General features: G+C 43.3%; 2 protein-coding genes across 8 annotated transcripts in view; both read right to left on the bottom strand.

The window, feature by feature from the left end:
* The window catches only part of pknox1.1 (pbx/knotted 1 homeobox 1.1), a 14,481-nt gene extending 7,511 nt beyond the window's left edge, over window positions 1–6,970 (bottom strand). For 2 of the 7 annotated variants that reach the window (XM_044366903.1, XM_044366907.1), the window contains exons 1-5: window positions 5,917–6,638; window positions 4,440–4,552; window positions 2,916–3,046; window positions 1,249–1,420; window positions 345–545 (exon numbers count right to left, since the gene is read on the bottom strand). In XM_044366903.1, the coding sequence (XP_044222838.1) occupies window positions 345–545; window positions 1,249–1,420; window positions 2,916–3,046; window positions 4,440–4,490 (555 nt within the window). In that variant the 5' untranslated portion in view covers window positions 4,491–4,552; window positions 5,917–6,638. Of the gene's footprint in view, window positions 1–344; window positions 546–1,248; window positions 1,421–2,915; window positions 3,047–4,439; window positions 4,553–5,916; window positions 6,639–6,870 lie in introns of those variants that run through there. The other 5 variants (XM_044366902.1, XM_044366905.1, XM_044366904.1 and 2 more) reach the window with 5 other exon arrangements.
* A 416-nt stretch (window positions 6,971–7,386) lies between these two features.
* Window positions 7,387–14,410, bottom strand: ndufv3 (NADH:ubiquinone oxidoreductase subunit V3). The gene is made up of 4 exons (XM_044366899.1): window positions 14,304–14,410; window positions 13,302–13,413; window positions 9,627–11,015; window positions 7,387–7,725 (listed from the first exon to the last, which is right to left on the bottom strand). The coding sequence occupies exons 1-4, from the start codon at window positions 14,346–14,348 to the stop codon at window positions 7,553–7,555; spliced, it is 1,719 nt and encodes a 572-aa protein (XP_044222834.1). The 5' UTR covers window positions 14,349–14,410; the 3' UTR covers window positions 7,387–7,552.
* Window positions 14,411–15,630: the final 1,220 nt, after the last annotated feature.

The raw sequence follows: 15,630 nt of genomic DNA, 5'->3' as shown, positions 1-15,630 counted from the left end.
GAGGAGAGACATCCTACAGTAGGTGATGCTGGACAGCTGTTTACTACTAACGTAAACATCATCACATGGAAAAAAAACTCTCATTCAGACATTATGACTTCTGCTCACATTAGTGTTTTCTCCTTGTAAACAACAAACTGTGTGTTTGTGACTCGTACGACGGCTCTGAATCCCTCGTGAATTTCAGTTCAAAGTACGAGGAAACTGGTGAGCGACACAAATTCTCTTAAATCACTCGTAGTTCTGTTGCTTGATGATCCAGCGTATCAACGTAACTGGAAGCATTCCTGGTTATATCTTAGTAATTGTGTGTGTGTGTGTGTGTGTGTGTGTGTGTGGCCAACCTGACTCTTGGCGGGGGAGAAGCTCGGGGCCTGGCCTTGTACGGGGGAGTAGGGGCTACCCGGGTCTCCGCTCAGCAGGGTCTCGCTGTTCATCTTGGTCTTGAGGCAGGCGATGTAGCGGCTGCAGAAGTCTTTACACAGGTCGCTCACCTTCTCCAGCTCCAGCAGGTGGATCCGCAGCACCTGGATGGCTTTCACCATCTGCACGTTCACAATCACACACACAGAGAAAAAAGGTGAATGATACAGATTCCTGCTAGTGGTTTCATGCTCTTTCTCTGACTGACAGCTGGAGGCTTTAGAAACGTAGCAATGAGCCGTCTGCACTGTTTGAAAAGGATCAATTAATGTTAGTTAACTCTTCAGTGTTACTGAGCCTCTAAATCTGTTAACTCAGAGGCACAAAGGCTCCTTTAATAAATAGAAGTGTAGCTGTCGTATGTATGTGGGGACTAAAGAGAAGACTGGAGAGGTCAGAGGTCAGAGGTCAGTATCAGATCCTCCAGCTCTAGTGGCTTCGTCTCACCGTGCTGCTGAGGTTAAAGGTCGTTCACTGGTGAATGTGTGAGTGAGTTGGGGGTTTCTTTGTGAAATACCTCATGTCCCTGTTTTGGTTTTATCAAATACTTCACAACTGAACTGTTTGTTCAGGCGTCTGCTTGTTGCCCCAAAACTAAACCTCCAGTAGACATGAAGGGGACAGAGTGAGACGTTTTGTTTGTGTCGAGACGAAGCTCCAAGTAAAACATCTTTCTCTCTTTTCTCTGAGACTTCTGTTGCAGCAACTGTTTTAAAAAATGTAGTTTAATATTAAAATAGTTCAAACAGTCTTGGGGTGATTTATGGGTCAAAGTCGTGTGAAGATGGAAGAAAATCCCCGTCCTGACATGCAGAGTTATCTCACCAAGTTGTCGAGTTCAGGGTCTTCGCTGAAGAAGGGTTTTCCCTCCTTCTCCTGACTGCGGACAAAGTTCTCGATGTCCACGTCAAAGCTGGCCGAGGTGATGCAGTCAGAGCTCAGCGTGGACTGTTCACACTTCTCAAACAGCAGAGCCAACAGAGGGAACAGAGGATGTCTGTGAAACACACACACACACACACACACACACACACACAACAGGACAAGATGCTAAGTTGCGCAATCATTTCAAGAAGAACAAATCCTTTATGTAAAGCATGAAAAACATAAACACCACAAGGAGTTAAGAGGCCTAGAGACAACACGGAGACAACACGGGGACAACACGGGGACAACAAGGAGACAACATGGAGACAACATGGGGACAACACAGAGACAACACAGAGACAACATGAAGACAGCATGAAGACAACATGGAGACAACATGGAGACAACACGGAGACAGCACGGGGACAGCATGAACAAAACAAGGAGACAATATGAAGACAGCATGGAGACAACACAGGGACAATATGAAGACAGCACGGAGACAACATGGACAAAGCATGGAGACAACACGGAGACAACATGGACAAAGCATGGAGACAACACGGAGACAACATGGACAAAGCATGGAGACAGCATGGAGACAACATGGAGACAACATGGACAAAGCATGGAGACAACACGGAGACAGCATGGACAAAGCATGGAGACAGCACGGAGACAACATGGAGACAACATGGACAAAGCATGGAGACAACACGGGGACAACATGGACAAAGCATGGAGACAGCATGGAGACAACATGGAGACAGCATGGAGACAGCATGGACAAAGCATGGAGACAGCATGGAGACAACATGGAGACAGCATGGAGACAACATGGAGACAACATGAAGACAGCATGGAGACAACATGGAGACAACACGGAGACAACATGGACAAAGCATGGAGACAACACGGAGACAGCATGGACAAAGCATGGAGACAACATGGAGACAGCATGGAGACAGCATGGAGACAGCATGGAGACAGCATGGACAAAGCATGGAGACAGCATGGAGACAGCATGGAGACAACATGGAGACAGCATGGAGACAACATGGAGACAACATGAAGACAGCATCGACAAAGCATGGAGACAACATGGACACAGCATAGAGACACTAGATGAAAACAGCACTGTGACACATGACTAATACTGTCCAATAAACAAGCTACCTGTGAAGTCACATGACTTGTTTTCAGGCCATAATGTGACTGTAAGTGTTGAGCGTGAACCTCACACACACACACACACACACACTAACACAACATCTCAAAGAGCAGTTGAGTCCAGGCGACAGAGAGAGAGCAGGAGGTGCTGACACACCCGTTAAGATGCCAGACAGCAACATGAGAGTCACATGAACAAAGGGGGAGGCCTTCATGGACGTCATATGAGCTTCTCCTTTTGATAAGATTCTTATTTCTGGCCAATATTAAATCAATACCCTTCAGACGGGGGAAAGAGAAAAGTACACAGATTTAGGAACAGATGGGTGGTTTAAACGATGATGATGATGAGGAGGAGGAGGTTTGAACATCTCTGCCTGTTCCTCTGCTTCTCTCTCACTAAGCAAACACACACACACACACACACACACACACACACAGAGAATGAGTTGTACCGATATATGGAGGCTTTGTCCGCGTCCATGGGCGTCTGTGGCTCTGTGGGTGTCGGGCTGGGTGCCTCTGCTAACGTCCCCTCCATAAACTTCTGCTCCGATTCACTGTCTACTTTTACCACACCTTGCATCTGCAGGAGGGGGGGGGGAGAGGGGGGAAGAGAGAAAACAAAACAAAACGAAGAAAGAAATAGTGAGAAATGAAAGTAATAGAGTGACACAAACAGAGACAGAAACTGACAGAAGAGGTGAAGAGAAAGGCGGAGAATGAGAGTCAAAACACATCATGTGAAGAGCGAGAGGAGCTGGAGGGCAAAAGCTTCACACAGAGCCTTGCTTCATTATGAACCCTATAGAAAAGCATGAGGACGTGGTGCCAATACCACCTCAAAACACATGGTTCTATGTTTCAAATGATTTGACTTTTGATTTCTGTTTAAAAGGAGTACAAAGAATCAGGACAGACAGATGTCAGTTATCAGTCACTGCCAAACACCAGCACACTTTAACCTGATTTGTTATCGCTTGTGGTCACACTTGACATTTTATTACATTGTAATAATTGCATAACTCTCATTAATAGCTGGAAAATACTGTTATGCATCTCTAGTGGACAGAAGCACCTAAATCTGTGTGTTTGATGCCCTCTGGTATCTTCATATTGCTTTGTGAGCTCACAAACAACACTTCCATATCTGGTGTTACCATCTGATTGCAACTGATAATTAATAATAATAATAATAATGATAATAATAATAATAAAGGCAGAGTCCACCTGTTACCTGCTGCATGCTGCTAACATCAGAAATAACAGGACACGTTAAACTGTGGCCGTGGCCTCTGAAATACTCCACTCGAGGCGCGTTAACCGATTAGGAGTTCTTCCTCCTTTTTTTCCTTTCATACATTTTCACACCGTGCCTGCCTACAAGCAACCCGGGATCCCTTCCAGTAGCACAAATCCCATCTCCAACCATGTGACTGTGACCAACAATGACTTAGATTGAGCGCAAATGGGCTAAAAATAATCACTTCCTTTGGGTGGAAAATTTCTCATTAGTCATAGATCTTTCTCAGCTCTCGACACCCCGAATTTGGCGTTTAAATAAAGATGTTTTGTATGCAATTTACATAAGCAGAGAAATACTAGGCAGAAATAGAGCTTTACACTGCATCGTACAGTGATTTATTTGCGGTTGGCCTGCCACAGACAGACAAGTATGCCGCCAACAGATTACTAAAACTGATGTAATAGCATTAACATTTCTTGAGTTCTAGCGTTACATGCATTAAGCGTTTCCCTTTGTTTGGTTATCCAGGCCGACTTATCGCCACTAAAAATAACTGAAGGGTGCTGCCTGAAACATTTAGGTGCAGTTATTACGAACACTGTCCTTTCTCACTGTTGTGTTTGATCATCTTGAACAAACAGGAACAAAAAAAAAAAAAAAGGCAGTTCAGCCAGTTAGAGCAGGTTGTAAATGGCCTTGATGGTCCCAAACTCTATTTCTCCCTCTCACCCACCTGCTGCTCTCCCTTTGGGTACTTGTCTATGGAAACCGAGTGGGCTGCCATCACGTTCACTGCAGATGCTGCAAACACTGGGGCATTATAGAAAGCGGGGACAGGCGGCCAACCTAAACAATACACACAATTATAGTTAGGCTACCTGTCAGAGACGCCCATGTGAGGAGACACAAAAGCTTGTAATGAATTTGACTGTCATGATATCAGAATGAAAGATTATTATTATTAGGCTTTGTAAACTGGGCTGATGCCATTAAAAGGAGGAATGAACAAGCTTGTTTTCATGCAAGTAACTCATGTTGAACATTAATGCTGATTAATGTAACATTACGTTGCGTGAGCATTCACGACTTCTTGTGATCAAACAGTTCTTCAAAACAATGAGACAATAATGGCGAGCTAAATATAGCATGCAGAAGAATAGTCTTAAATGTTCTGTGTTGATATATACGCACACACGTAGGCAGTGGTGGGAAATAACTAAGTACATTTACTCAAGTACTGTATTTAAGTACAATATTGAGATACTTGTACTTTACTTGAGTATTTCCATGTGATGCTACTTTCTACATTTAAGAGGGAAATATTGTACTTTCTACTCCACTACATTTATTTGACAGCTTTAGTTACTTTTCAGATGATTTGACACAATGGATAATATAACAAGCTTTTAAAATACAACACATTGTTAAAGATGAAACCAGTGGTTTCCAACCTTTTTGTTGGAAAGTTGAGTTGTTAACAGCTCCACCAAATAGTGATTTTTCCCTCTAAACTTCTCACATGCTTTCATTTCAATAAATGTTCAAATGATCCAATATTTCAGCAAAAATCAAAGATTAGAGAAAAAGTCCAAAAACTGAAAACAGATTTGTGTATCAGAACTTTGTTTTTCTTCTTTCCTCTCCCATTAATCATCTCACCACCCCTCAGATTTATCTGCTGACCCTTTAGAGGGGCCCCGACCCCTAGGTTGGGAACCACTGGACTAAACTAGCTAACTGTATATAAAGTAGTGTAAACTAGCTCCACCTCCAGCAGCTACAACAGTAACATGCTGCTCTAACACTGATGCTTCACTATTAATAATCTAATGATGTCATATATAATAATATATCAGTCAGAGGGACCAAACCACTACTTTTACTGCAATACTTTAACTACATCAAGCTCATAATACTTATGTATTTTTACTGAAGTAGAATTTTTACTTGTAATGGAGTATTTTTATATTGCTGTACTGGTATTTTTACTTCAGTACAGGATCTGAATACTTCTTCCACCACTGCTGAAGTGTAACGTTATATGAAGGGACGATGTATTTTGATATGTCTTGTCAACATTCCCAAACACTTCTGTCCATGTCACTCATAAAACCTACAACAGACAGATACAGAAATCCTAAGGTTCGTTATAATGATAATAATAATATTGGTGAGCTAATGTTAACTTTAACTGCTGCTAACACACCCACCACGATGAACTTAGCTTTTAGCCCCGTGCTAGCTGCTCGGACACAAGTGTATGGCGGCAAGAGGAGATAAAGTTTAAGAAAGCCTTTGACCTTTAACGTTTAGCAACTATCCTCTAACTTAACTGAGATAATAGAGATGTTCGCAGACAAAGCAGCTCGGCCGTTTTGTTTTAACACAATATCGCCTGCAACGTAACGCTACACTGGCGTTAGCTCGGCAGACCCGACCGGAGGTTAACCGTCCGGCCGAGCTTCAGCTAACGTTAGCGGGGGCAGCTAACTGTGTAACTTTAAAGTGTTTCTCATGCTGGTACGGTGCAGACAAATTCACACCGCCATATTTAGCAAGAGGGGAATCACTGCCAAAAAACATGCTAACCTAGAGCTAGCTAGCCAGGTACAAAAAAAAGACCCCGCTGCGGATTGATACGAAGCAAGCCGTTTGCCCTTAATAACACGGCTTCGGCGGCTTTAGCGTTTTGCAAATTAACTACCATCTTAAATGAAAATGCATTTTCGTGTCAAATGTGTACAGTAATTACACTGTGATCAGGCTAGCCCGGTTGGTCCTTAAAATCCTCCCCACATCAGTCAATCAATCAAGCGGGGACAGCTGCCCTCCGCCTCCCCTCCCCTCCGCGCTAACGTTACAACTGTCGGGCCTCGTTTCTCGCTCTCGCCCTTCGCTTTTCCACAATCCTCCTCTGCCCCCAAAACGCCGACATATTTTTTTACCCCCCCACCCCCCCTCCTTTCCTCCTCCTCCTCCTCCCTTGTATACAGATTTTTTTTTATTCTTCTTCCCGGAGATCTGCCGCTTCTGCTTCCCTTCCAAAAACACCCTCCGCTGCCCTGCCTAGGTCCGCGCTGCTCGCCCCGGGGCATTTTTGCGTGCGGCCCAGATTGTTTGATTGATAGGGAACGGAAAAAGAGGGATTTTGAGTGACAGCTTACCTGAGTGCCAATCTTCGTCACACTGACAAGCGGCTGCAGCAATCGGGACCCGCAGTTGTCGCGTTGCGTCATCGCGTAAGGGCACGCAGGGGCGCTCGGCACATGAATATTCATGAGGTGGGCGGAGACATGACGTCCCTCTGCACCCTGCTGTGTTTTTCACTGGCTGCCCTCATTTATGCAACACATTTTCTATGTATATCTTTAAACATCATCCAAAGCACACAAATACACAAACATAACAACAAGAGGCTGATTGCTTAACGCCTAATATAACGCGTATAAACCAGCATAATTAGGGCATTATGTGCAAGCAGAAGCAGGCAGGCTAAGGGAGTCAAAATTGTAATCATTAAAATAGAAACAGATAAACCACTTGCGCACTCAGCTGTATTCAAATGACCCCCCCAAGGCAGAAAAGCAGCATAAAAGATGCGTTTGATCTTTGCCTATCCCTTTATACGCTTTTCCCCCTTTATATAACACAAAACAGAATCAGACCAGACAGAAACAGGCTTTATTTCTCATTTGTGTACTTTAATAATATAACATTTTTAACATCAGGATGACATGCAGATCTGACAGGTGTCTGAGAAGAGGGGGGGGGGGTTGATCATACAGAAAGAGGGACATCAGCATCATCTTTAAGCAATAATCAATGTTTGCAGCCGGGTCAGCTCTTCTAGTGTCTGGGTGAGGGTCTGCCAGAGGAGGGCTGAGGGAGCCGATACTTGGCCATCTCTAGATCCAGGTCTGCGAATGTGTACGCGTTGTAGCCGTGGTGCTGGTAATTTTTATAAGTGCTGTTGTCAAAAGGCTCCTCGGGCTCCGGAGGTGCCGCTGCTGCTGCAGCCTCTGCAGAGGGAGGGGGAGAAACAAAAAAAAAAAAAAAAAAAAAAAAAGGCATGTGAGAAAAGCTGAGTCGGGTACAAAGAAGACTATCACAAATCTTCCTGCTGTTCATGCATTAAAACAAAAATGGCACAAGGTTACACCGATGCAGAGCTGGGTCTTATCCTGTGACCATGTTTCTCATTTTGAGGCAACAAAAAGGTAATTAAAGAGTTGATCTGGTTATTTCTGACGAGCTCTAAAATGAGAAGAAAAGTCTGGCGTGCTTTGTAAATATTTTAAAAAGATTTTTTTTTTTTTTTTTTTTTTTTTAAATGGGGCAGCTCATTTACATATTCACACGTGCTGACAAAGGTGGTTTATGGTGGGGGCATTTCCTATGGCGGCAGGCCCGCATTACCCCCAACAGAGTGTGGAGACACACTAGTGTGAAAAGCCTCAAGGATCATGTTTGTGAGGAGGAGGAGGAGGAGGAGGGGGGGGAGCATGTGAAGTTAAACATGCTTGCAGGCAGTAAAAGACAGCCCGCACTGGAGAAATAATAATACCAGCTGAGGCATGAAATGGGTTTTAAATAGGGCAACAAGTCAAAATCAAAGTGTGTTGGAAACAAGCTTTTGTTTAAAGTGCATAGATGTTCTCTAAATACCAGTTTATATCTAAGTCTGTGTGGAAAAACCCCCTGAGCATGTCGAGACAGTAAGGTTATAAACAACAAATAAGAGAGAAAGGTCTTACACGTCAACATCACAGAGAAGTGCATTTAAAGACACGTTAAACATGTTCTCATCCATCAGTCATGCTTAACCCTTGAAGAACATATTTACAACGTTTAACAAGAAGAGAAAGAAATGAACAAGAGGTGAAAAAGGTGAGGAGGGGGGGGGGGGTTGTTCCAGGAAGTAGAATTTACCCAGTTGGTGAGAGAAGTGTAACAAAGGGCTGCAGTAACAGAACTGATGAGTATCTGAACCTGCTGTTCAACACACAGCTCTCATATCAGGTCTGCTTATATATATTTTTTTTAAAACTAATCAGTAACTGTGTAATCCTGCTTTCTGAAACACCTCCCCGGCCTCCAACCGCTCCCAGTGTCTGCTTGTCCAGCTGCTGCCAGGGACAAGAAGCTTTTCAACAACGTCTTCACCATGTGCACTCTAACATTACTGTTAGCAGTAGCGTTACCTGGCACCATGAAACCAAACAGCAGCATCATTACCTGTAACCTTAACATTAACTCATATACCTGGAACCCATTTTTTTCATACAAAGAAACATGTTATAAATGTTATAAATGACAAGAATGAGCCAAAAAATGAGCAAAAAAATAAGCAAAATATGATTAAAATATTCTGGCAGTGAAGGCGGATTTGGCAGGGAAGCAGCTATGCGAGAGAGATGAAACAAAAAGAGGAGAGGAAGAAAGCAGAAAGCATGATTAGTAGAAGCAAGCGCTATCACCTTGACTGTACATTAACGGCAGCGACATAGTTATGTGGGCGGGGAAAAGACAGACAAGTCTAAACGTTGATGTGCAGAATGCAAGCAAAGGAAATATTGAAGAAGAAGCAAAATGTAAAAGTAATGCAACAAAACTCCCTGCAAGCGTGGTTAAAATACATGTGCACAAGGTCCACTTCATGCAAAACAAACAAACTGAAAAACAAAAGGGTGGTTAGATGTGATGGAACTATTTAAAAGAATCCAGGGATGATATTTAAAAAAGCTGTGAAAGCAACAGCAACTATGTGAGGAAGCTGACGCCTGGTTAACACCTAAACACTACTCAGAATGTATTATGAGGGATAGAGAGAAAAGTATGGTCATCTGTAGGGGCCTCAAAGATCCACAAAGAAGAAAGGGAGAGGTATAGATGTAGGGGGATAGGGTGGTGTAGTGTGTACCCTCAGACGGTTCGACTGGGGCCTCCGCCTGCAGCTCCTCTCCTGCGGCTTCGGCTACGACCGGAGCGGCGTCCACCAGCTCCTCTGCGCTCTCCGCTGGGGCGGAAACTTCAGCTGCAGCCTCAGCAGCCGCTTCAGCTTCTACAGGCTCTGCAGCAGCAGCTTCGGCTAACACTGGAGCGGCGTCCACCAGCTCCTCTGCGCTCTCTGCAGGGGCGGAAACTTCAGCTGCAGCCTCGGCAGCCACTTCGGCGGGGGCGGCTTCAGCTTCTACAGGCTCTGCAGCCACTTCAGCTTCTACAGGCTCGGCTGCGGCTTCTGCAGGGGCTGCAGCGGCTTCTGTGGGGACTTCAGCAGCTTCTGCAGGGGCTGCAGCGACTTCTGTGGGGACTTCAGCGGCTTCTGCGGGGGCTGCAGCGGCTTCTGCGGGTGCTGCAGCGGCTTCTGTGGGGACTTCAGCAGCTTCTGCGGGGGCTGCAGGCTCTGCGGCTTCTACAGGAGCGTCAGTTGGGGCTTTTTCTGGAGTTGCAGCCTCGGTCACAACTTCAACTGGAGTGTCTACATGGGCATCGGGGCCAGCGGGAGATGCAACGTCTTTTATTACTTCTGGAGAAGGTTCTGTTGCAGCTTCAGCTGAAACGTCTGGGATGGTCTCGCTGATCTCCGGCGCAGAGTCCACCAACTCCTCAGCACTAACGCTGGCTGCTTCTGTATGTGCAGCTGCTGCTGGAGCAGCTTCCTGTACGGCTTCAGCGGCGGAGGTGAGAGTAGCTTCAGGTTCCTTCTTAGCTTCATCAGCTTCTTCCTTTACTTCCGATGTGACCTCCTGGACTCTTGCTTCTTCTTTGGGTTCTGACAACTCTTGCGCCGGGGTCCTGGTTTCAGTCTTCTCTTTTGACTTCTCGTCCTCAGAGTCCGAGTCAGAGTCCGAGTCCGAGTCAGAATCCGAATCGCTGGACGATGAGGAGGATGATCCGTCGGTGGCTGGTTCTGCTGGTTCAGAGGAGGTTCTCTTGGCTGCGTCGTCTGTGGCGGAGGCTGCGGTGACAGGCGTGTCGTCTGGTGCTGATGAGGTTTCACTGCTTGCATCTGCCAGGGGCTCAGCAGCGGGGGGAGCTGCGTCAGCTACAGGTGGAGCTGCGTCCACGATAACCTGAGCAGCATCTGAGGTGACGGCTGGAGCTGCAGCTGCTTCACTGGCAGCAGTAACAGGCGCTGTAGCTGCCGCTGCTGCTGCTGCAGCTGTTTCTGCAGCAGCAGTGGAGCTGGCCACTGGTTCAGCTACACCTAGAGACTGTGTTGGGGAAACTCCGGGGTCTGAAAGTTTAACTGGGAAGGCAACTGCGGTCTTGTAGGCCAGCAGGGCTGCTCTCTCTTCTGAAGCCTCTGCTGCGGAGGTTTCACTGCTTGCATCTACCAGAGGCTCAGCAGCAGGGGGAGCTGCGTCAGCGATTACCTGAGCAGCATCTGGGTCAGGAGCTGACTCTGAGGTGACGGCTGGAGCTGCAGCTGCTTCACTGGCAGCAGTAACAGGCGCTGTAGCTGCTGCTGCTGCTGCTGCAGCTGTTTCTGCAGCAGCAGTGGAGCTGGCCACTGGTTCAGCTACACCTAGAGACTGTGTTGGGAAAACTCCGGGGTCTGAAAGTTTAACTGGGAAGGCAACTGCGGTCTTGTAGGCCAGCAGGGCTGCTCGCTCATCTGGAGCCTCTGCTGCTGAGGAAAATGGTAAATGGGACAAGAGTGGTTAAATAATCATGAATATTTACAGACTTGGAAGGCGAATCAAAGTTCCCTAAAACTTTAACTTGTGCTTTTCTTGAATTTCAAATATATATATATATATATATATATATATATATATATATATATATATATATATATATATATATATATATATATATATATATATATACATGTACACATGGAGGGAAATGAGTATTCAACATGTCAACTTGTTTTTAATGGAACTTATTTCCAGGGCAGCTCTTCATATGAAATTGAGACCAGACATTGATATTAACTCAATAAGACAATGCTAAAGAAATCATAACATTTCAATCAATAAAGTGCATTAAATTGTAATGATTCAGGAAAAAAGTATTGAACACGCAAGTAAGAAAAAGCTCTGAACCAGGTGATTCCACTAATCAGTCCTCTTACCTGTGCTAGTTAGAATCAACTAGGTTAGCACATTTTAAAAAGAGTTAGCCATCTGTGACACATCGTTTGCTACCAAGCTGTCACACAAGAACCATCTCATGATGATTAGAGCTCTGCCAAGACCTTCACAACAAGACTGTTGAGCAACGTAGGAATATCAAGGTTACCGACTGACTCCTCAACTCCTAAATGTTCCCATAAGCAGCACTGGGGCCGTTATCCGCAAGTCGAAGCAGCATCACTGCACCATCAACTGGCTACACACAGGAGCTCCTCACAAGATTGCAGACCGGACAATAAGAAAATTAGTCAGAAGAGTAGCCAAAGATCCAAGGACCACTGGAAAAGAGCTCCAGAAAGACCTGGAAGAAGCAGAGAGCACTCCACCGCCACTGTGTCCATGAACGATCACCTCGTAAGACTCCATTACTGAAGACAAGACATGTTGAAGCTCATTTGAAGTTTGCTGCACAACATTTGGAGAAGCCTGTAGATCACTGGAAGGATGTGATGCGGTCAGACGAGACAAAAATTGGAGCGCCATGTTTGGAGGAGAAACGGTTCTGTGTATGACCCTAAAACACCTACAGTGAAGTTCAGAGGTGGAAGCATTTACGGTACGGGGCTGCTTCTCTTCTCGTGGTACCGGCAGGATCCACATTGTTGAAGGGAAGATGAATGGAGCCACGTATCGGGATATTCTTGACTGAGAATCTGTTGCCATGCAGCAGGACAATGATCCAAAACATACTGCAAAGGAGACTTTCAACTGGTTCCAGAGAAGGAAAATAAAAGGTGTTGGAAAGGTCCAGTCAATCACAGGACTTGAACAGAAGATAAAGATTCAGCAGCAGGATCCTGGACTCTTCAACATTTGAAGACTGTCTGCGTAGAAGAATGAAAATCCCTCCTGAGGCTTCTCCATCAACTATGAACTACATATAAGTTAGCGTGTTTTCCTGTTTATTCCAATTTAATGCACAGAACTTTTTCATTGATTGAAATGTTATGATTTCTTTAGCTGTGATGCCTTATTGGGTTAATACCAATATCTGGTCTGAACTGTATGTGAATAGCTGCACTGGAAACATATTTACTGAAAAAAATGTGTTGAATACTTACTTCCCCCACTGCATGTGTCTTAAAACAACACAAAAATGGAAAATAGGCATAAACACACTGTTAACATTGTTTATATTGTCATGTTCACAATTAGACACAATCAGCAACACTTCATTACAAACTTAATTTAAATCATTCTGGATGTTTGACTGGAAGGGAAAGCACATTTTAGACTCTTATGGCACGTGTTTTTTTTTTAACTGCAAGGAAAGAGTTACACATTAAACATTTACATCATTACCCATATTTACCAAAATAGTGTTTAACATTATGAACAAAGAGGGAAAAAAAGGGGTAAAACATCATTAACACAAAATAACAACAAGACATCTTTTTTTTTTTTTTAATTTAAACGTGAAACTTTATAAAGAGAACTGAATCTAACAGCCTTACTCTTGCTTGCAGCCTTTGTCTTTTTCGCAGGTTTTACAGGATCTTCAGCCTGAGTGCAGAACGCAGCAGCGGAGCGAGACCTCAGGACGCCGCAGCTCTCCAGCCGCAGACACTGCAGGACAACACACACACACACACACACACACACACACACACACACACACACACACATAGACAAGATGTTAACAATCAGCATTCAGTCATCACATTAACTACTTATTTTATCCATAAACACTTTCCTAATAGATTTTCCTCTCAATGTATATATATGTTAGAGCTGCAACAATTAGTTGATTAATTGATTAGTTGCCAACAGTCATTTTTTTAAGGTGATCATTTCCTACTTCTCTGATTCCAGCTTCTTAAATCTGATTTTTTTCTGGTTTCTTTAGTCTTCTGTGACAGTAAGCTGAATATCTTTGGATATGGATAAAACTAGATATATTTTTTTATATAATGTGGTATTTTTACTCAAGTAAATGATATCAATACACGTCTTTCACCATCATCATCATCATCATCATCAGGGTCACACAGGAACTCTGTGATTCTTCCAAACAGATGGTTTAAATTAATACGTGTTATGTTGAAAATGTCTATTAAATAGTTCCAGTTGTGGAAGAAGTAACGTTATTTATACATAAAAGACAATATTTCCCTCTGAAATGTAACGTTAGTGGAGCGGACGTATAAAGTAGCATCAAAATACTCAAGTACAAGTACCTCAACATTGTACTTGAGTAAATGTACTTACTTACTTTCAACCACTGAATATTTATGATTATAGGTAGTAGCTCAAAGGTAGCTCAGGTGTGGTAAAGTTCAGGGAAACCACCGTCTGTTTTTCTCGGTGTTGGACCCGTCAGAAGGCGCCTCTGACCGGGTCAACAACAACCGAACCTCCGCCTGGTTTTAAATATTTTACCAGCATCGTCTCAGATCTCTGTCGGATCCAAACAAACCATATTTAGGATGTCTGGGAGATAAAAAGGTCGCTGTTACCTTGAGAGAGCCCAGTCGCCCTAACCGCAGCAGAGAGGTCGCCATATCGTCGTGTAACACCGTGTTGTGCTCCGGTCGGAAACTGAGGAACAAACTCAAAGGTTCCGCAGAGAAACCGACGTGAATAAAAACATCTTCAGCTTCTCTGCTGGTTTAAAAAGTTATTTCATTAAACTGTGTTTATACCATATAAACTTTCAAAGCAAGAAAAGACTTAATATCCCCCATTTTATTTCATTATTATTATGATTATCTATCTGAAACCTCAAGTACGTTTCACATCGACTTTTTACATTCACAGAATGTCTCAAGCTTAACAAAAACAGAAAGAACAAAATGTCTGTTATTATTTTGAGATTCATGTAAAATGTTTATCTTCTGTGTATATATGTTATTATTATATTGTTCTCTGTGTTCAGGGATTTATTCTGTTCATGTTCTCCAATTTGTTCTGTATGTTCTTTGTCAATAAAGTTGTAAAGTGAAAAAAAAGAAAAGCGTAACACACCTGTAGTGTCATTTCAGTCACTTAGATCATTTAAAATAATATAAAACGTAATTAAATGAATAAATAAAGTAAAGCAGAGTTGTATGGAGGTTGTTACTCTTGTTTGAAACTTCTCTCTATTTTCTCGTATTCATCTTTATAAGGGTTCCTGTTATAAGATTTACTGGCGGAGGTTTAGCTCAGCGGTTACTTCTCAAACGATTTGTCCAATTGTTCTCATAACTAACTGGTCCCTCGGACTGGTGGTTCAAACCACGGGCGCTGCCCTCTGCTTTTTACATCATCATCTCCTTTTATTAACCCTTCTGTGCTGCAGTCATTTTTATCAATATGTGACATTTTTATTAATGTTTAGAGGCTTTAAAGATCAAGTCGAGAAGCTCAAACACAGTCTGTAAACTAACGATATTCACATATATGCTGCGTGTGTTATTGTACTGTTCAATACCTCCAACTATCTAATGAATATGATCAAACTATCGTACAAACAGACATACCGGGCTCTGAAATACATTATAATATCAGAATAAACTAAAACTTACTGGGACTTTATGTCATGACCCTCAAAGCCCAGCAGATGGCGACTAAACTCACCTGGAGCCCCAATGAGATACATCTAGTATATATGTAATACATACAAGTATATAAAGTATATATACACAATATATACAAGTATATATGCAATGTATACAAGTATATATACAATATATACAAATATATATACAGTATATAAAAGCAGTGCTAAGTACATTTACTCAAGTACAGTTTTGAGGTACTTGTACTTTACTTGAGTATTTCCATGTGATGCTACTTTCTACA

Source organism: Thunnus albacares, chromosome 11 (assembly GCF_914725855.1).
Source record: "Thunnus albacares chromosome 11, fThuAlb1.1, whole genome shotgun sequence".
In the NCBI taxonomy this organism is placed as follows: Eukaryota; Metazoa; Chordata; class Actinopteri; order Scombriformes; family Scombridae; genus Thunnus; species Thunnus albacares.
This window is presented reverse-complemented; position numbering and strand designations above follow the sequence as displayed.

Bases quoted from the DNA above. Each gene is read 5' to 3' on its own strand.
- ndufv3 (XM_044366899.1), bottom strand. From the start codon at position 14,348: ATGGCGACCTCTCTGCTGCGGTTAGGGCGACTGGGCTCTCTCAAG. The intron at 11,016-13,301 runs GTAAGGCTGTTA...AAACCTCCGCAG, and splicing joins GACAAAGGCTGCAAGCAAGA to CAGAGGCTTCAGAAGAGAGA. The intron at 7,726-9,626 runs GTACACACTACA...CTCCCTCTGCAG, and splicing joins CCCAGTCGAACCGTCTGAGG to AGGCTGCAGCAGCAGCGGCA.